We start from the raw sequence: 22,380 nt of genomic DNA, 5'->3' as shown, positions 1-22,380 counted from the left end.
CTACACCCTGTCAGGTGCACACTCACGGGTCAGGTCTACACTGTCAGGTGCACACTCACGGGTCAGGTCTACACCCTGTCAGGTGCACACTCGCAGATCAGGTCTACACCCTGTCAGGTGCACACTCGCGGGTCAGGTCTACACTGTCAGGTACACACTGGTGTCAGCTGGATAAAAACTGAATTCGCATTTCATTTTCTTCCAGATCCTCATTTCGGGCTGACTGAGCCCTCCACCCTGGAACTGGCTCTTCTGCTCTGGGCCTGGGAAATGCCGTGGAGAAGAACTTGTGCTTGGGCTCTCCCAGGCCCTGGATGCAGTTGTGGGAAATCCAGGGCTGCAGAGCCGTCCTGTCAGGAATCCAAGCCCAGTCAGCGACCCTGGCAAAACATCGGGCTTGGTGTTTCCATGGAAATCAGGACAGCAGTTGCCTTGCGGAAGTGGGGTAGAAACATCACTCAGGCGGCAGTGGCCGCGAAGCCACTGCACAGCTCCACTCTCACCACAGGTCTTTCCATAGCGCGTGCCACGTGGGCACGCAGTCCATCATCTATCCCTCACCTTAAAGCCTCTGTCCTCGGACACGGAGATGAGGGTGCCTGCTTGCCAGGGACAGAACTCCACCGCAGTCACTGGGCCCAGGTGGCCCTGCAGCTCGGCCTGGACAGCCTGAGTCTGAGAGAAATGTGTGCAGGAAGGTCAGTGATGGAACTTTGTGGTGGTTATTAACATCAGGATGTTCTATGTATGTCACAGAAAATAGCTGTTACAAAATAAAGCCCGTATTATTCCTCTTTTCAAGTTGGAACTCTCTGTATATAAACCAAGGGTGAAAAGTCAGATGTCTGAGCTAAGAGGAAAGCTCAGGCCACAGGCACAGTCTCAGCAGTGTTAAAAGATGACACTAACCAGAGCTGACCCTGAGCAAATTAGGAAGCTGGCGTCTCCTCAGGAATCCTGTCTCCCCACCGGCTGCCCCATGCATCCGCCCTGAGGCTCCCTGCCTGTAACTCAGAACCTACTGCTCTGTGTTCCCAATGCCTCAGCATCTGTTCTCCACCCGGGACTTCCTACAACAAGACAAGATGGCGCAGCAGCAGGTGCTCATGAGTTATCCTTTCCTCCTGAAGTCCCTAAAACCTCCCACGGCCGAGAGAGCACCCCAGAATGTCAGCGTCTCAAGCTGGAGACGCACAGGGCTTCGTGTTTCTATGGAAATCAGGCCTGAACAGCATGACTGAGGAACGGAGTAGTCAGAGAGTCGGGGGTTCCTAAAGGTCACAGTCATCGTCCTGAGAATATCCCCAGGGGATTCCAGGCACAAGTGCTGGGGTCCTGTTCTTGAATTTTACAGCACTCCATTTAAATAAGACAAATACCCCTTAGCATACATGCAGAAAAAATAAACATGTATATATGGTGACTTAACTTACAAATAGACATTTAACTCTGGAAGACCTTCTTTAGTAATATAACATACGGTCATCAGCAAATACAACTTAGAATACTGAGTATATTATGCCAGTTACCATCAGATTGTTAAAAATAAAAGGCAAGACTATAACCTGTGTAGGAATAGGGAGTTATGAGACTGAGTGTTATGAAATATACATTTCCATTTTCTCCAATTTCTATAAAATAAAGCTAGTCCACTGTCTATGATATGAATAACATTATAGCCTGAAAAATATTTAAGTTATTTCTTCTTGACATTTTATGTTGATTAAAAAGTGCCTTTTACCAGAAAGTGCTCAGTACTCATTTGAAGTCTTTCAAATCAAATAGCATAAACTGTTGACTTGCTGAGTATGCTGTTAAAAGAATGTGAGCTCTTCATGGACTCACGTGACAGCCATTCCCCACGTCTGAAAGTCATTCTCCCCAAGTGAAGCGTCTTTCAATTGACATGCCTGCTGCTGAGGAAGCCTGGGGAGCATCCCATGGGCTGCACACGCATCTGTAGCAGGCACCTGCTTACTCACCTGCTATGTGCCCGATTCAGGGGTGTGGCTCCAACCTGACCCCAGGCTCACTGTTCTCTCCATCTGGGACCCAGTATCTTCCTTCAAACACTAACAGTTTTACGCTTCTTCCTAATCCACTTTGGTTTTCCTTTTCCTGACACAACAATGTTAAATCTTTGCACGTTAATGGTAGTTTTGTCATAAATGGTGGGGTGGCCTAATGTTAATCTATCTATCACAGGATGTTTACAACAAAACATGAAATACTTACAACTTGGCCGGGCGCGGTGGCTCAAGCCTGTAATCCCAGCACTTTGGGAGGCCGAGACGGGTAGATCACGAGGTCAGGAGATCAAGACCATCCTGGCTAACACGGTGAAACCCCATCTCTACTAAAAAAATACAAAAAACTAGCCAGGCGAGGTGGCGGGCGCCTGTAGTCCCAGCTACTCGGGAGGCTGAGGCAGGAGAATGGCATGAACCCAGGAGGCGGAGCTTGCAGTGAGCCGAGATCCAGCCACTGCACTCCAGCCTGGGCAACAGAGCGAGACTCCGTCTCAAAAAAAAACAGACATACTTACAACTGAAAAACCAACATATCCAGAAAGCTTTCACAGACAGACTAGGTAAAGCCCTTTACCTAACTCCTAGATACTTCCCATCATCTATCTCTCTGTGGCTTAACTCATGATTAAACTTTTTAAATTTATGAGCCTAATTTCATAATTAGTCCAAAAATAGTCCGAAGACATAAATGTCTTCTCTCCCAAAATGCCTATTACACATGAGGCCCATGAGAACCAATTACTATTCTATGCCTATCATCCTCCCTCGCCTACGTTTATTAAGTGGCTATCATAGGAAAAGCTACGCAGGCAAACAGCTTTGTTGGCCATGTTGACTTGGCAAATCAAAGCCACAAAAACGACCCCAGGCCTGCGGTCATCCCCAAAATCAGGCTTGGGCAGAGCAACAATTCAGAGGAACTGAGTCTTCCTTCGTGTTCCCTTAGATTCCCACTTCCTGATTGCTAACACTGCTTTCAACATTGCAATGGGGCAGCTGACTGTTCCAGTCACACCCGAGGTTGAAATCACACAGGCAGGAAGAGGTGACACGTTTCCTTAAACTAACCCTGGTGATGAAATGGCTGCGAAAGTCTGATTCTTGATGAAAAGAATATTTTGATAAAAGATATAAACAAAAGCGCTATGCTAGGAAGGATGCCTACAATCAGGGAATATCTGAGAAACAGAAGTTTTGTAGAACATGTTTCTCTAAAGTCATGCCTGATACCCATATTCCATAGGGAGTTTTAATATTTATATAAATATTACTATCTGACACCAGTGGTTTTCCAATTGCAACATAAAGATATGATTTTATAAAAGTAAACTAAATTTAAGATACAGCTTTTAAAAAAAAGGAGTACAGAAAAAAAGAAAAGACAGCTGGGCAAGGTCCTAGAACCTGGGGGGCCCCATCAGCTAAACCCTTCCGTGAAATGAAATTCAGGTGTGAATTTCAATCTTACCTCAATATCCAGTGTGAATACTTTGTTTCCAGCACATATGGCAACAACATGATCATCCGGGCTCAACTGTAAACACAGCACCTTTCCCAAAAGCGAGCCCATGACAGTCCCTCGAGGGACCAGCCCTAGAGTGAGTTTCACCGTTAGTGCCAGTTCACCAAATGCATTCAGCATTACATTAATCTGAGAAAAATACTGAGAATGTAACCCTCTATTCTAAAATTACTGAGAGAATGCCAATGAGCCTTTGATGTGATTTTGATTCTCTAAGAATATCAAAAATATTGGATATAGAGAAGTCTTCTGAAAACCTGGGGAATGCAGCACTTCCCTGCAGAGAATCCCTCAACATCAAAACAGGAAGACGCCTTCCTCTGGAGGCTGCGGCACCCGCGCAGTGAGGGTCATACACATCAAACTGCGTGTTTCGATGCTTCTCACCCACATCCAACCCCACGTCCACCCTCATGTCCAGGTTCAGCTAACATCAGTTGGAAGGAAGGGAGTAGAAGCCTATCCAATCGAGGCCTCCAGGGACTAAGCAATGGCAGGACACCCACAAGCAGCCAGGAGGTTCCCACGACCCGGACAACAAGTGCAGCAGCTGCAGCCTGATGCACAGTCCGTCATGCAAATCCACAAAGGTGAAGGAAAAAACGGCGGGCAAGGTCATCTGGTCCTAGTGTGCACCACGGACCTATCACCAGCAAAATGCAGATATACTCCACCCAGAGCCTGGCAGAGACACATGTGCACATGTCCCACAGCCACCAAGTCTACAGAGAGACATGTGCTCATGTCCCACAGCCACCCAGAGCCTAGAGAGACACATATGTTCACGTCACACAGCCACCCAGTCTAGAGAGAGATACGTGCTCATGTCCCTACATAGAATACATAGGTTTATAGTCTCTTTGCATTTATGTTTTAACGTAATCCTCTAACTTCTCTATATAATTCCATAAAACTCAAATTTCTTAATGTGGTCCCTACCTAACTTTTCAACTTTCTCAGATGAGACTCTCCTAACATCAGCACGCTCCAAGCACAGAGGCAGGTTCTCACTCTTCCCAGGGCCTTGGCACATTTGGGTCCATCTGCCAAAAGCACAGTCGCCTATCCCATCCCTTCTCACCCTCAGCCCACATGCCCCTCCCTGAGATCCTGTATCTCAAAGTACCCCCATGTATGTGCGTGCTGCCCTGGCCTCATCTGCCTTCTCCACTGCACACTCACAATTCATAACCACTCGGTCGCTGGCTTACACAGGGTCTCTCTCAAACTCTGAGCTGTGACTTCCACAGGATTTGGGATCAAGCCCTTCCTATTCACTACTGGTCTCCAGCCTGAAATATTACAGGTGCTCAAGAAACCTTGCTGTGCAAGAAAAGAATATTTCAACTTTCCTACATGTTTTCAGGTTGATACAAAATTGACAGTTCTTAAAATAAAAAGGGACATAAGATCAAAACCAGTGAGCCTGTAAGATCAGCATAACACGCAGCAAAGGTCAGAGAGTCTGAATGGCCTGGTGCCCTTCCCATATAAAGCACCCTGCTTGCATGCCTGGTTTCAAGGTAAAGGGAATACAAAATTATCCCAAATCCCCCTGAGGGACTGGTGCTACCCAAGAGAAACACCCTTGGGTGGTACCAAGTATACTGAAGGATGAGTTATTCCTTTTGTAGGTTTTTAAAAACAAGTTTTAGATTTTCATTTACCTTGAAGTACTTTCTCTCTACATTCATCCAGGTTCCACATTATTATGTAATCCAGCGATGCCGAGCAGATTAGAAGTGGGTTCACTTTATTTCCAAAAGCTATAGCAGTAATTGGCTGATGGTGTCCTCGTAAGATTAGAAGCTGAGAAAATTAACAAAAATAAAACACAGATTATAGACAGTATTTAAAAATAAGAGTATAACAACATAACCTCAAACCTAAGAAATTAAAAGATTGAGTTTTTCAAATACATTCATTTTACATATTCATTGTTAATTCATTTGTTAAAATCTCTATGTACTACTAAATTATTCTTTCAACCATTTCACTGCTATTCACTGTGACACACACTAATAAAAAGATACAGGTTACCTCGTTCTTCCATTTCTTTATAACTTGTTAGTTAACCAAATATAGACTATGTCTCCACTACATGCCAGAAGAGGTAACAGCTGAGCTGAAAACTGAAGAATAAGGAGAGGAATGAGGGGTTGACAAAAGGAGGGGAGCAAGGAGGTCCCAGGGAAAACAAGGCATGGGGTAAGAAACTGCTGAGACAAGGAAAGGAGTGAGAGGAGGCTGGAGAAAGGTGAGGCCCAGGTGTGGGGACCTTGGCAACTACACAAGGAGTGTTGATAGCATTCTAGGAAATTAAAATCCAGCAAAAAAATGCACAATCAGAATAATACAGTGACTAGATTTGTTTTCCAGGAACAAAACATTCCTAAAAGTATGGAGCAGACGAGTGTTGGGGGTACACTGGGCTGGAGAGACAGATGGGAATGCATGAAAACACTCAAGGGAAATCCAGTAGAGACCTGGACTAAGATAGTGACAATGGAAATGGAGAGAAGATGATGACTGAAGATTCCATGACCAATGGATATGGAGGGATGGAGGGAAAAACAAAAGCAAAGGGATAGGGTTTGAGGTTAAAATCCTGGGTGAACAATGCCTCAAGAACAAAATACAAAGGGAAAATGGGATGGGACTAGGGTAGATCATGGTCCATTTGGTCCATAGTAAGTTGAGATGCTTATAAGGTGATGTTAAATAGACAACAGGCAGCTTGATATGAGAGATATCGCTGGAGAATTCCACTTCTAGTAAAGGCAGGATACATCACCTCATCAATACCAACCCTGCTGATGAGAATTACAAGAAAAACTGGACAAAATTAAATATATATATACACACACACACACACACATATACACACACAGAGACACACATTTTGAAGGCATCAGAAAGCAACCAAGTTATGAAGAATTATGATAACAAGATTACAGGGAAGAAAAAAAATGAGGGAAGTGACCCCAGCATCTGGGGTCACTTGTCCCATAAAGATATCTACTATAAAGAGAGTCTTCTGACAATTCCCCCAAGGCAGTTGAGGAGCTGAGATTCAAGGGGCTAAGGGCACAAAAACGGTATAATCAAATGAGTCATCTTCAGGGACACAAACAGAACTATCATATTGGGAGATGGGCAAAGATTTCTGTCACCTTACAAAGTAATTTTGAGAGACAGCTGACTGCCTTAATGTTGAGAACTCTACATTTTTTCCTGTAGAGAAATATGAATGGATTTTAGTAAATGTCTGCCTAGAATACAATCTACTAAGGTGAGAGGGATGGGCATGCTGCTAAACCCCCTAGGCTTAGAATGGGAACCCCAAAAAAGACAAAATCCAAGGAGTAAAGATAACTGTCAACAAAACAACCCTCATAAGAACTGACACCCAGCTACGAATTGTCTTAGTACCTGACTAGTTCAGGGTAATCCAGGACTGCCAGTGCCCTAAACATGACCAGTGACCAAAAGCTAACATAAATTTGATCTGGAAAAATGTAAGATAATCCAGAGTATCAAATCAGCTATACTTTTTTTTCATATATAAAGTCCAGCAATCTAAAAAATAACCAGGGATTCAAGGAGACAAGACCATTTAGTCAAAAACAAAGAAAAATAAGGAATAGAGAAATGCAATGCCTACAAGTCATCCAGATAGACTTGAAACCAAACTAAAACTGATCCAAATGTTAGAATTACTAGACAAGAACATTCAAACCATTATTAAAAGTTTTTCCATACATTCAAAAGTTGAGGCATAGAAGATATTTAAAAGTCCCAAACCTAATTTCTGGAGATGAAAACTAGAATTAGATACCATTTCAAAAAACATTTAGTAGGATTAACCACATATTAGATGTTGCTGAGGAAAAGACTGGTAAATTTAAAGATAAAGCAATAGAAAATATATACAAATGAGAGAGAGAAAAAATACATTAATAAACATGAAAGAGTATCAGTGAGCTGCGGGAAACTTCACATGATCTGACATACAAGTAAACAGAGTCCACAACGTTTGGGATGAGGGGAATATTTGAAGAAATAATGGCTGAAAATTTTCCAAATTTGATGAAAACCATAAACCCATAGAACCTCAATGATAAAGTTTGGATGTCCCCTCCAAATCCCATGTTGAGATGTAATCCCCAGTGTTGGAGGTAGGGCCTACAGGGAGGTGTATGGGTCATGGGGGCAGATCCCTCATGGCATGATGCCATCCTCATCGTGGTGAGTTCTCACAAGATCTGGTCATTTCAAAGTGTGTGGTACCTCCCCCACCCCTTGCTCCTGTTTTTGCCATATGACACGCCTGTTTCCTTGGCCTTCCGCCATGATTGTAAGGTTCCCGAGGCCCTCACCAGAAGCCAAGCATTTGTTGGTGCCATGCTTGTGTCAACAAAAGAATCAAACTCTGTAAAATATTTAAGAGATTTATTTTGAGCCAAATATGAGGGACTATGGCACATGACACAGCCCTCAGGCGGTCCTGAGAATATGTGCCCAACGTGGTCGGGGCACAGCTTGGTTTTATGTATTTTAGGGAGGCATGAGACAGCAATCAAATACACTTAAGAAATACATTGGTTTCATTAAATACACTTAAGAAATACATTGGTTTCATTCAGAAAGGCGGGACAACTCAAAAGCTGGGGCTTCCAGGCTATAGGTAAATTTAAACATTTTCTAGTTGACAATTGGTTGAGTTTATCTAAAGATCTGAGATCGATAGAAAGGAATGTTCAGGTTAAGATAAAGGATTGTGGAGACCACGTTTTATTGAGCATAGGAAGCTCGCTGCAGACTTCAGAGAGAGCAGGCTGTAAAATTTTTCTTATCGGACTTAAAAGGGTACCTGGCTCTTACTTGATTATCTCCTGGATCTGGGAAGGAATGAAGGAAAACAAAGGGGAAACGGGATTCTCTAGAGAATATGGATTTTTCCCACAAGAGACTTTGCAGGGCAATTTCAAGGTATGGCAAGGAAATATATTTTGGGGTTGAATATTTTTTCCTTATCTCATAATGTTATGCCAGAGTCAGATAGAAAAGTAAGTCATGATATATAGGGTCAAATAAAACCCGTCTAATGATAATTTGTGGTTTGTAGGACATGACTCCCTAGGCCCCTTAGGTAGGAATTTGGGCAAGATGAAAAATCAGAGTTTAGTCCTCACTTGTACAGCCCGCAGAGCCGTGAGTCAATTAAATCTCTTTTCTTTGTAAATCACCCAGTCTCAGGTATTTTGTTATAACTAAACTGACTTTTTTCTTCTCCTGCCCAAATTGCTATTCAAGGGGCTTAAGGATTCACATCCTAAAAACCATAAAGTCTCCTCCGAGGGGTTTTGTTTAACCCTATATAACGTGGCTTACTTTCCAACCTAACTCTGGTATAACATCACATGACAGATAAAGAAGGGAATTAAAATATGTTAACTCCAACTATGTTTCTTTACTGTATCGTGACATAGGCCTGCGAAGCTGTCTCTTACAGGGAAAATCTACATTCTGCAGAAGATTCCCTTCCCTTTGTAGGCCACTAAGACTCTGGCATTTTTGAAAAGTCTAATAGATATTTACAATCTATTCTCTCGGAAGCCTGCCACCTGGAGGCTTCTTATGTATAGTGGGGACCTTGGTCTCCACGATCCCTTATCTTAACCCAGACATTCCTTCTATTGAGTCTAGGTCTTCAGACAATAACTTAACACTTTCAACCAATTGCAATTTAGAAAATTATTGAATCCACCTATGCCCTGGAAGCCCCCACTCTGAATTGTCCCACCTTTCGGGACCTAAGCAATGTATATATTACATGTATTGATTGATGTCTTACATCTCCCTAAACTGTAAAAATGCAAGCTGCAGCCTGACCATTAGGCACACGTTCTCAGGACCTCAAGACTGTGCCTCGGGCCATTGATCACTCGTATTTGACTCAGAATAAATCTCTTCAAATATTTTACAGACTTTGACTCTTTCACTGACATAGCAATTCATGAACGGCCTAATACAGAAAATTGGTACCAAGAAGTGAGGCATTGCTATAAAGATACCTAAAAATGTGGAAGTGGCTTTGGACCTGAGTAACCAGCAGAAGTTGGAAGAGTTTGGAGGGCTCAGAAGAAGACAGGAAGATGAGGGAAAGTTTGGAACTTCTTAGAGACCAGTTAAATGGCTGTGACCAAAAACAGTGATAGTGATAAGGACAGTGAAGTCTAGGCTGAGGAAGTCTCAGATGGAAATGAACTTACTGGGAACTGGAGCAAAGCTCACTCTTGTTATGCCACAGCAAAGAGCGTGGCTGCATTCTGTTCATGCCCTAAGGCTCTGTGGAAGCTTAAACTTGAGAGTGATGGCCTAGGGTACCTGAAGGAAGAAATTTCTAATCAGCAAAGCATTTAAGATGTCTCCTGGCTGCTTCTAACAACCTACAACCATATATGGGAGCAAAGAAATGTTGTAAAGCTGGAATTTATATTTAAAAGGAAAGCAGAGCATAAAAGTTCAGAAAATTGGCAGCCCAGCCATGTGGCAAAAAGAATAGTGTTTCTGGTGAGAGGAATTCAAGCAGGCTGTGGAACAACCATTTACTTAAGATATTCGCGTAACTAAAAAGAGAACCAAAGGCTCATAGCCAAGGCAACGGGAAAAAGGTCTCCAAAACATTCCAGATATCTCGAAGGCAGTCCCTCCCATTATAGGCCCTGAAGCCTAGGAGGAAAGAATGGTTTTGCAGGCCAGGGCCTGCTGCCCCACACAGCCTCAGGACACACTGCTCCCCTCTCCAGCTCTGGCCTCAGCTCAGAGGACCCCAGATACAGCTTGGGCTGCTGTTTCAGAGGGTGCAAGCCACAGGCCTTGGTGGTTTCCATGTGGTATTAAGCCTGCGGGTACACAGTGTACAAGAGTAAAGGAGGCTTAGCAGCCTCCAGCTAGGTTTCAGAGGATTTGTGAGAATGCCTGGGTGCCAAGGCAGAAGCCTGCTGCAGGAGTGGAGCCTTCACAGCGAGCTTCTACTAGGGCAGTGCCAAGGGGAAATGTGGAGTTGGAGCCCCCGCCAGAGTTCCCACTGAGGCACTGCCTACTAGAGCTGTGAGAAGAAGGGCACCATCATCCAGATTCCAGAACGGCAGATATTCCAGCAGCTTGCACCTGCTCCTAGAAAAGCTGCAGGCACTCAGTAACCAGGGAAAGCAGCCACAAGGGCTGAACCTTGCAAAGTCACAGGGACAGAGCTGCCCCAGGCCTTGGAAGCCACCCCTTGCACCAGTGTGCCCTGGATGTGGGACACAGAGTCAATGGAGATCACTTTGGAGCTTTATAATTTAATGACTGTCCTGCTTGGTTTCAGACTTGCACGGGGCCTACACAGCCCCTCTCTTTTGGCCAATTTCTTCCTTTGGAAATGGGAATGTTTACCCAATGCCTACAATCCCTTTGTATCTTGGGAGTAAATAACTTGTTTTTTATTTTACAGGCTCATAGGCGGAAGGAACTTGCCTTGTCTCAGATGAAACTCTGGACTTAGGACCTGGGACTTTTGATTGAGTTGATGCTGGAACAAGTTAAGGCTGAGGACTAGGCTCTGATTTTTTTTTTTTTTATCTTGCCCAAATTCTTTTCTAAGGGGTCTAGGGAGTCAGGCCCTACAAACCATAAATTCTCGTAAGATCAGTTTTATTTGACCCTTTATATTGTGGCTTACTTTCCAATCTGACTCTGGCATAACAAGGAAGAAAATCAAAAAGTTTTACCTCAAAATATATTTCCTTGCCATACCTTGAAATTGCCCTGCAAAGTCTCTTGTGAGAAAAATCCATATCCTATAGAGAAACCCCTTCCCCCTTTGTTTTCCTTCTTTCCTTTCCAGATCCAGGAGATAATCAACTAAGAGCCAGGCACCCTTTTAAGTCCAAGAAGAAATAATTTACAACCTGCTGTCTCTGAAGTCTGCTGTCTGAGAGCTGACTCTGCACAGTAAAACTTGGTCTCCACAATCCTTTACCTTAACCTGAACATTCCTTTCTATCGATCTCAGATCTTTAGACAAACTCAACCAATTTTCAACCAGAAAATGTTTAAATTTACCTATAGCCTGGAAGCCCCCGCTTTGAGTTGTCCCGCCTTTCTGAATGAAACCAATGTATTTCTTAAGTCTATTTGATTGATGTCTCATGTCTCCCTGAAATATATAAAATGAAGCTGTGCCCCGACCACCTTGGGCACATGTTCTCAGGACCTCCTGAGGGCTGTGTCAGGGGCCATGGTCACTCATATTTGGCTCAAAATAAATCTCTTAAAATATTTTACAGAGTTTGACTCTTTTATCGACAAGACTTTGGGGGACTGTTGGAAAGACATGATTGTATTTTGCAATGTGAGAAGGACATGAGATTTAGGGGAACAGGGGTGGAATTATATAGTTTGCATGTCCCCTACAAATCCCATGTGGAGATGTAATCCCCGGTGTTGGAGGTGGGGCCTGATGGGAGGTTTTTGGGTCATGCCGGCTCATCCCTCATGGCTTAACGCTGTCCTCACCACAGTGAGTGAGTTCTCATGAAATCTGGTCATTTAAAAGCGTATGGCACCTCCTCCTGACCACTTGTTCCTGTTTTCACCCTGTGAAGTACCTGCTCCCCCTACGCCTACTGCCATGACTGTTAGGTTCCTGCAGTCCTAATTAAAAGCAAAGCAGATGTTGGTGCCACGCTTGTACAGTCTGCAGAACCATGAGCCAAATAAATCTCTTTTCTTTATAAATTACCCAGTCTCAGTTAGTTCTTTATAGCAATGCAAAAATGGCCTAATACATACAAAAATAAGAAATATGAAGAAAAATACACCAAAACATAGGATGAACAAATTGTTCAAAATTGGTAATATAGAAAGTTTTAAAGGCAGCCAGACAAAAATAACCCACTGTATACATGGGAACAAACATAAAGATAATAATAGAATCCTCACTGAAATGATAGAAGAGCAACATATTAAAAACCTGAAGAAAAATCTGTCAAACTAGAATTCTCTACTCAATATAAATGCCTTTCAAAAACAAGGCAAAATAAAAACATTTTTAAACACACAAAGGCTGAAATAATTTATCACCATACTTGCACTGAAACATATGTTAAATAAAATACTTCAGGCAGAAGGAAAATGCTACCAGACAGAAACATGCATATACACAAAGGAATGAAGAGCACCAAAAATATAATTACGTGGGTAGATGTGTAAGATATTTTTCTTTCTTAAATTTAAGAGCCTTAAAATTAAAAAAGAAAAGGCCGAGCGCAGTGGATCACGCCTGTAATCCAAGTACTTTGGGAGGCTGAGGCAGGCGGATAACAAGGTCACGAGATCAAGACCATCCTGGCAAACATGGTGAAACCCTGTATCTACTAAAACTACAAAACAAAACAAAACAAAAAAAATTACCAGGCATGGTGGTGCGCACCTGTAGTCCCAGCTACTCGGGAGGCTGAGGCAGGAGAATCACTTGAACCTGGGAGGAGGAGGTTGCAGTGAGCCGAGATTGTGCCACTGCACTCCAGCCTGGGTGACAAGGCGAGACTCCATCTCAAAAAAAAAAAAAAATTAAAAAAGAAAAATGAAGGTATTTTTCTTATTGTTTAAATATCTTTAAAAGATCCCTGAATGTTTAACAAAAGTAATAATGGATTGTCAGGTTTGTAGCATACGTAAAAGTAAAATGCATGACAACAAAAACATAAAGGTTGTGAGAGAGGAAATGAAAAATATACAATACTAACATTAATGAAAATAGAAAGTAGCCAAAGATTTCTGAGCAAGAAATATTACCAGGGATCAAAAAACAATATCACTTTATAATAAATGAAGTGATTTCAAGAAGACATAAAAAATATTAAACACAAATGTGCTTAATAACAGAGTTTCAAAATACACAAAGTAAAAACTAATGGAAGACAAATAGATAAGTTCGCAATTAGAGTCATAGATTTTAATATGTCTCTTTCAATAACTGATTGAACAATTGGACATGAAATCAACAGAATATAGAAGACTTGAAGACTATTAGCCACTTTGACCTGACATTTATAAAACAAAAGACACAAACAAAATTTTCCTAATAGTGTTACTTGCAATAGTCAAAAACTAAAAATAACCTAAATTCCGACCAATAGGAGAATGCATAAAGTATAGTATATCCATACAATGAATATTACTCAATAATAAAGAAGAATGAACTACTGAATGCAACAACATGGATCTCAATTATCCTGAGTGAAGAAAGCCAGACAAAATGAGTAAATATCGGATATCACTAAGCTGGTGAAATAGAAGCTAACCCACTCATATCCTCCGACAATAAGAAAAATTCTGTACCCATCCATGGTCAAAAGTCTCTCTACAGGAGCCTCAGAATTCAGGCTGAAGTTGTGAAACCCCAGTGGAGTCAAGATCTTAGAAGGTCATTTCGAGAGTTCAGACCCACACCTAGGTGGCTGATTCACTAAGCATGCTCTTAGCTTCAAGCCCAGAAATGGCTCAGTCCTCCAAGGGGCTTGGCTACCACCTCATTTGGCCTTGAGCCTGCAAACAAAACCACCAGCCAAAGACTCTGGCAGGAATCACACACTCTACTAACTGACAGAAGGGCTCATCTGCCTGTTGACATTGGTCTAGGCAATGAACCTGAAAGCTGCCCTGTGGCTTGGCTCTAATTCCCTCATCTGAGGTCCCAGGTAAGAGCTGCTTACACAAAGACTCACAGGGAGACTCGCCCATATCTTGCAACCTGGGAGTCTCAGCCTCCCTGACAGGCCTGCCACACTTCCTCCCATGACCAATCCTGAGGGTACCCAGTCTCAGCTCTGGGCTCTTCTGCTGCTATCACGGAACTATCCCAACTGTGCTGAAACCTGCTGGGAGATGCATGCTCCTCTGTGCCAACTAGACCGACCTCTCCAGTCTCCCACCCATAGCAGACCATAAGGGGGCCCAGTTCCAAGTCCAACTCCTCCTGTTGAAATTAGGGAACTATCTCATCTCTGCAGGGACTTCCTCAGAGACACGCAACCCTCTGAATCAATGTGACCAGGCTCTCCAGCCTCTGTCCCACAGCAGATCCCAGAGGGGCCTAGTCTCAGCTCCAAGCCCATCCCGCTGTAGTTGGGAAACTGTCTTATTGGTGCAGGGTCCCCCTGGTAGACACATGATCCTCTGAGCCAACAAAATCAGCTCTCCAACCTCCATCCCACAGCAGATTTTGAGGGGACCCAGTCTCAGTTCTGGCTCCTCTCACTGCTGTTAGAAAACTATCCATGGACTCCCAATCTCAACTCCCATTCCTCACCTGTGCAGAGACCTGCTGGGTGACACACCTGTCTGGGCCACTAGGACAGCATTCTGGACTCAGATGCCTGGTCAGCATTCCCACAGAGCCCCAGTACCCACGCTGAGTCCTACCCAGGTCCATCTGGGCCAGAAAGCTGTATCAATCTCAGAGCTCTTGCAAGACTCCCAGCAATCCTGTGCTTAGAGCATCCTCTAATGCTGAGATGGCTACAGCGGTCATGGGCTCAGGGAACTCAACAGTCAGCCTATGTAGAATCCCTGGAAGGCCCGCTGAAGAAGGACAGGCACAAACAAAGCCAGACTTATGAAGACTTAAATAAATACCTAATCCCTCAGTGCACAGACGTAACCACACGTCCACAAGCATCAGCAATGCTCAGGAAAATACGACCCCATCAGACAGACAAAATAAGGTGCAACAGACTGACCCTAAAATAATGAATATAGGTGATCTCTAGATAAATCACTCAAAATAGCTGTTTTAAGGAATCTCAAGAAAATTTAGAAAAACAGAGAATCAACTCTGAAATCACCAAAGAAACTTAACAGAGATTGTTAATTTAAAAAAACATCAAAAATTTTGGAGCTAAAAAATACAATTAGTGAAATGAAAAATGCAATAGATAGCATCAACCACAGAATTCAGCAAACAGAAGAAATAGCCAGTGAGCTCAAAGACACAGTACTTGAAAATACACAGTCAGAGGAGAAAAAAGAAAATGAAAAGGAATGAAGAAGCTTACGGGAGCTATGAGACAACAAAAGAGCAAATATTCAGGTTAGTAGAGTTCAAGAAGGAACTGAGGAAGACAAAGTGGTAGAAGGTTATTCAAAGAAATAATAGAAAACTTTCCAAACCTGGAGATATAAATACATACCGGAAGGTCAAAAGTTACCAATAAGATTCCACCCAAATAAGAATACCCAAAGACATACTATAATCAAACTTTCAAAGGTCAAAGGCAAAGAGAGGATCTTGAAAGCAGTGAGATAAAATAAGTAAATAACACATCAGGGAGACCCAATATGCCTGGCAGCAGACTGTTCAGCAAAAACCTTATACGATAGAAGTGAGGTGAGGTCGTGATATATTCAGGGAAAGAAAGAAAAAATGCCAATCAAGCATACTGTACCTGGAGAAACTGACAACTAGACTGAGAGATATTAGCAAGATAGCTGACTAGAGACACCTGGCACTTGTCCCCCTCCAAAAGAAAAAAAAAAAGGCAATAAATAAACAGCTAAGATCTCACTAGTGTGGAAGGAAGAGCACTGCAACACAGCAGAGGAACTGAAGATGCACCTGTGGTGACTGGAAGTCCAGGAGAGCAGCATGGAGGTACCTGGCCTCTGTAGTCCCACCTCCCCCGCCTGGGTCAAATCTGCCCAGAGTCAGAAGGGACTTCCCCTTGCAAGGAAAAGGTGAGCAAAAGATTCCCAATCACCCACATCACCACCACAAACACCTGAAGTCTTTACAACAGGAGAATCCCACAGTCCCTGCAAGCCCTGAGCCCAGTTTGGGAGCTGCTGGAAATTCAGGCTGCTGCATTACCCCAGATTAGGAGCACGAAGTGTGCACTCCTCACTCCCCACCCACCCTGTGAGCCAAAGCTGCTGTAGCACAGCACCATCTTGAGATCAGAGCTGCCTCTGGAGCATGCCCTGCTCTGGGGGCCAGAAGTCACTGCCATTCTCCAGCCCTGGGGCTCCATCTTTACTGCACCAAGCCTACATGGGTGGCTGAATGTCACAACCCCAGTTGTATGAAGCCTGGGACCGGGATCCGCTGTGAGTCTGGCCCTGCACAACAGAGAAACCAACCTTCGCCACTGCACTTCCAGCCAGAGAAACAGCCCAGCAGTTCTGCCCAGGACAAACCTGCCCTTGATTTAGCCAAACCATTACACATCCTCCCCAAAGCAGGAGAGGCTACTGAGCCTCCTAACAGCTGATTCACCCCAGGCCAGCAGAGTTGCTAAACACCTGTGCTCAGGACCTGGGAAACACCCCTATGGCACCCCTGCCACAAGAAGAAATACTTCTAGGCTGCCCAATGTCCCCAAGTCTCCAAAAACGCCTGAGAAACAGTCTCACAGGCTGACCATGGTAAGCATGCTCCCAGGCCCAACAAGCAGCTATGTGCCCATGTCTCAGACTCAAGAAAAAGACCCACGGGTTGCCTTTGGGGGCATACCACCAGGTGAGCTGAGCAGCTCAAAGGACCAAAGATAAATCCTAGAGTTAAAGAATTCAATGAATAAAATTTAAAAACATAATTGAGAGGTTTAACAACTAGATTAAGCAACTAGGCTTGATCAAGCTGAAGAAAGAATTTCTGAACTTGAAGACAGGACTTTTGAAATAATACCAGCAGACAAAAAAAGAATAAAGAATAAAAAAGAATAAAGCCTATGTGAGTTATCAGATATCATTAAGCAAATAAATATTCCTAATATGGGCATTCTAGCAGAAGAAGATAAGGGAGAAGGTGAGGAAAACTATTTAATAAATCATAGCAGAGAATGCCTCAAGTCTTGGGAAAGAGATGGAAATCCAGGTCCAGGAAGGTCGAATAACCAAATAGTTTCAATCCAAATAGGTCCTCTCAGAGGTACATTATAGTCAAACTGTCAAAATCCATCGACAAAGAAAAAATCAAAGCAGCAAGAGTAAAGCATCAAGTCACATATAAGGGAATCTCTATTTTACTAACAGCATATTTTTCAGCAGAAACCTTACATTTCAGGAGAGAATTGGATGCTACATTCAAAGTACTGAAAATAGATAAACTTCCAGCCAGGAATATTATACCCAGCAAAGCTATTTTTCAGAAATGAAGGACAAATTAAATCTTCAGAGACAAACAAAACTCAAAGAATTCATCACCACTAAACTAGTCTTACAAGAAATGCTCACGGGAGTCTTATATCTGGAAATAGTATGATGATATCCACCATCATGAAAACCTGGAAAACTATAAAACTCCCTGGTAGAACCAACACACAAAGGAGAAAAACAAAGGAATCAAATCTATAGAAAACCACCCAAGTGAAAAAATAAACAGTAAGAAGTAAGGAACAAAAGATATACAACTAGAAGACAATCAATAAAATGACAGGAATTAGTCCTTACCTATCAATAACCCTGAATGTAAATAAATAACATTCCCTACTAAAAAGATATAGACTGGCTGAATAAAAAGAAAAAGATGACCCAACTATATGTGGACTACAAGAAACTCATCTCACCAATAAAGACATACATAGTATTAAAGTGAAGGGATGGAAAAATATATTTCATGCAAATGGAAACCAAAAGCAAGCAAGAGTAGTTATACTTACATCAGATAAAGCAGACATCAAGTTAAAAGCTGTACAAAGAGACAAATAATTACATTATAAGATAACGTACTCCCATATTTATTGCAGCACTATCACAACAGCCAAGATACGGAATCAACCTAAGTGTCCAGCCACAGATAAATGGATAAACGAATACGGTACGTACACACAATGGAATACTATTCTGCCATAAAAAAGACTGAAATCCTGTCATTTGCAGCAACATGGATGGAACTGGAGGTCATTATGTTAAATTAAGTAAGCCAGGCACATAAAGACAAATATCACATGTTCTCACTCATATATGGAAACTTAAAAAGTGGATCTCGTGGAAGCAGGGTGTAGAACGGTGGTTAAAAGAGGCTGGGAAGGGAAGTGGAGAGAATGAAAAGAAGTGGGAGAAGGAATAAAAAAAATACAGTTAGATAATAAGTTCTGGTATTCAATAGCACAGGAGGAAAATCAGAGTTCATATTAACTTATTATATAATTCAAAATAGCCAGAAGAAAAAAACTATAATATTACCAACACAATAAAAAGATAAATGTTTGAGGTGATGGCCATCCCAATTACCCTGATTTGATCATAACACATTGTATACTTGTATCAAAATATTACATAGAGCCCCAAAATATGTACAAGTATTACATGTCAACACAAAATTAAATTGCCATATGATTCAATTTATGTAACACTAGAAAATGCAAACTAACCTAAATGGACAACAGAAAGCCTATATTTATAATATAAAGAACTCCTTCAAATCAATAGAAAAAAGACAGATAATCCAATAGAAAAAAATGGCAGGAGATTTGAAAACACATATCACAAAAAAGAATATCTAAATGGCCAATAAATGTGCAAAAATGTGCTAAACATCATTAATAATCATGGAATTACTAATCATAATTAGGTACCACTAGGCCCTTTTTGAAAGGCTAAAATAAAAATAAACAAGTTTAGGTGAAGATATGGTTCAACTGAAAGTCAAACACCATTAGAAGAACTACAGATTGGTACAACCAATTTGGAAATCTGCTTGGCATTATCTACTGAATACAGACATCCCTCACTATTATGAGGGATTCATTCCAGGAATCCCACATAAACCAAAATCTGTGTATACCCACATCCCACAGTTGGCTGTGTGGACTCCACATATATGGAAATGTGCCCCTCCAAATATACAGTTTTCATATCCTGAAAATTCTGTAGTTTTGACCCACATTGGGTTGAAGAAAATCCGTGTATAAGTAAACTAGCACAGTTCAAACCCACGTTGTTCAAGGGTCAACTGCTTATGTATCCTTTATAATTCAGTAATTATATGTGTCTGCACCAAAAGACATATGAAAGAATCCAGCAGCCAAAAAAACTGAAATACAACAAATGTCTACCAACACAAGCATGGATAAAGTGTGGTCTATTTACATAAGTAGAATGTAATTCTACTTACTATTCTACAACAAAAATGGATAAAGTGTAGTCTTTACATAAGTAGAATGTAATTCTACTTATTACTCTATAATAAAAATGTATTTTTAGTTTAGCCTTTCAAAAAGGGCATAGTGGTACCTAATAAATCCTAATACTCTGTAGCAATGAAAACGAACAACATGAATGAATCTCATAAAATAATGCTATTAATCAAAGAAACCAGCACAAAAAAGTACGTAATGTATAATCACATTTATATAAAGTTCATCATAAGCAAAACTAACCTATGGTATTAGAAGTCAAGATAGTGTTGCCTTTTGGGCAGGAGAGAAGTGGGCATTGATGGAGACAAGGTATGACCTAGGGGTGGTTACCTGGGCATATTCATTTAGTTATAGTCATCACAACATGCACTTATTACGTGGAACTTTTTTTTTTCCTAAGTAGTTTATACTTCACTGAAAAAGTGAGGTCAATCTAAATATTCTAATGTAGGAGACTTGATTATGTTAAGATGAATCTTTTCTTGATCAGCTTCTAACTGAAGAAACTTTTTAATTCCAGATCACTTGTGTTCTAAATGTAAAAATATTGTAAAATAAAAATAAATTTAAAAATAAAATAATATAATGTTTTTATCGATATTTTTCTCCCATAGTTGGTAGCGGAATCCACAGAGGGTAATGCTGTCCAAAGAGCATCAAAGACATGGAGAGACAAGGGCAAGGCCTTCATGATACTGGACTTGTAACTTGTTCAATACCTGATGAGAAGGACTCTTCGTGTTCCATATACAAAGTTCAGTCCCATCCAAAGGGAAAGCACAGTCTTGCATGCTACAAGCAAGCTGAACATGAGACACAGACTCCTTGGATTCAACCAGGTATTTTTCTATAACTATATCACTTAGACAGCCACCATTACTTGAGAAAATGTCCTGGGGATTTTCCATCTTCAATCTGAAAACAAAAAGTACATATAAGATGACTACAGGTATTATACTTAAAATAGGAAAAAAGTCTATTACCTATTGATAGTTACTAGTTTGACCACACACACATACCACATCATACCTATTTATTCACCTCTCCTCACCCCAACAAAAAACAAGAGAAATCGCTGAAAACTCTGGAGGTTCCACATTCACAACTGCTCCATTCCTCTCATGGGCTTTCCAATTAAGCAAACCTTGACTCAAATTCCACTACTCCCACTTAACAGACCTTGCTTAGGCTTTCTCAATCAGCTTCCACAACTGTAAAATGAGAACAGTTACTGAGAGGCAAAGACTAAACAATGATCCATATGGCATTGGGGCAGCGCTGGCATATAGCATTCTAAACGTTGGTTACTGAAATGACTAAGACACAAAGTTATTTTCTGAATTGACCACAGCAAATCAGTTGTTAGGGAACTGCAATTGGAACCCACATCTCCCATAGCTAACCTGGGCTTTACTGAACAATTTCACAACACCCTATGTAATTACAGTTAAGCTACCACAGGTTCTAAAATCAGTGATTCACGGGCTATGTTTCATAAAGCATAAACTAATGAAACACTGACAATAAAACATTTCCGATCTTCATCCAACTTTACACTTAACTTCACAGCATAATCACTTCAGAAACATGCGGGAATGGCTCTGGGGTCATCCTTGATTCTGTTGTATCCCACAACCCACTGCAGGCCAGCAATCAATGCACTTAAAGGCACAGACAACAGACCTGCTTAGAAAGTGATGGGCAAGCACCCAAACATCCAGCGGGGTCATGCAGGCTGTGGGTATTCAAAGCCCCACCCGTGCAGTCCTCATGCTGGCCATGTGGATTCAAAGGACCACCCGTGCAGTCCTCATACTGGTCATGTGGATTCGAAAAATCCACCCCTGTGCTCCTCATGCTGGCCCTGAGGGATTCTGCTAACCCAACCTCTGCCTCTCTTCCTCTTCACCGCCTCCTCCCTCCACTGCTACTCTTTCTACTTGCCCTTTCCTCCAGCTCTTACAACACAGCAGGGCTTTGATTGCCTCAGGACGCACACTTTATCTTCATGCTCCATTCCTCCTCCTCTCTGCAACTTGGGGGCTCTTCCCATTTCCCAGGTCTCAGCAGAGGCCTCTGAGAGCTGGCTCCCATCCCTGCCCCCCACCCCATCTACCTCCTTCCCAGCACTTCACACCATCTAAACTATTTTGACCTCAGGAGGCAGCGGGACATGGATCCACGGCCGGACTGCTAGGATGGAATCCTCTGTCTGAAGGACCCTTGGTCAGACAGGAATTGCAAAGAAAGAAAGAGAACTGTGGGGTGCTACTCATCAGCAGGACCTTTCCCTGCCTGCCTCCCGGCCCCGAGATTGAGAAATCTGACATTCCAGTGCAGACTGTGAACCCTCAGCACCACCTCTGTGCCGTGGGCGGGGCAGCAATAACAATTTCCTGTGTGCAGGTGGGGAGCAGAATTTCACAAGAGAAATGAGGCAAAGAAAAATGGACTTCAGATCATCTTTGGAAAACACTTCAAAAGAAGCCAGCAAACATTTTCAATACAGGTCTCGATTAGAAACCCTTGTTTTAATATTCATAAGGCCAAGGTACCAGGAAGGTGATAATGTAATTGACAAATGTTCTCAAAATACAATTAGAGGCCTTATACTCTATGATTGCCCTTACAACAAATG

General features: G+C 42.1%; 1 protein-coding gene across 1 annotated transcript in view; it reads right to left on the bottom strand.

Moving 5' to 3' along the window:
• The window catches only part of WDR27 (WD repeat domain 27), a 150,294-nt gene that overhangs the window by 119,643 nt on the left and 8,271 nt on the right, over window positions 1-22,380 (bottom strand). The window contains 6 exon segments of the mRNA XM_011999659.1: window positions 498-684; window positions 686-763; window positions 1,983-1,985; window positions 3,499-3,623; window positions 5,220-5,361; window positions 20,462-20,657. Coding sequence (XP_011855049.1) covers window positions 498-684; window positions 686-763; window positions 1,983-1,985; window positions 3,499-3,623; window positions 5,220-5,361; window positions 20,462-20,650 — 724 coding nt within the window. The 5' untranslated portion in view covers window positions 20,651-20,657.

Source organism: Mandrillus leucophaeus, unplaced genomic scaffold (genome assembly GCF_000951045.1).
Source record: "Mandrillus leucophaeus isolate KB7577 unplaced genomic scaffold, Mleu.le_1.0 Scaffold6, whole genome shotgun sequence".
NCBI classification, from domain to species: domain Eukaryota; kingdom Metazoa; phylum Chordata; class Mammalia; order Primates; family Cercopithecidae; genus Mandrillus; species Mandrillus leucophaeus.
This window is presented reverse-complemented; position numbering and strand designations above follow the sequence as displayed.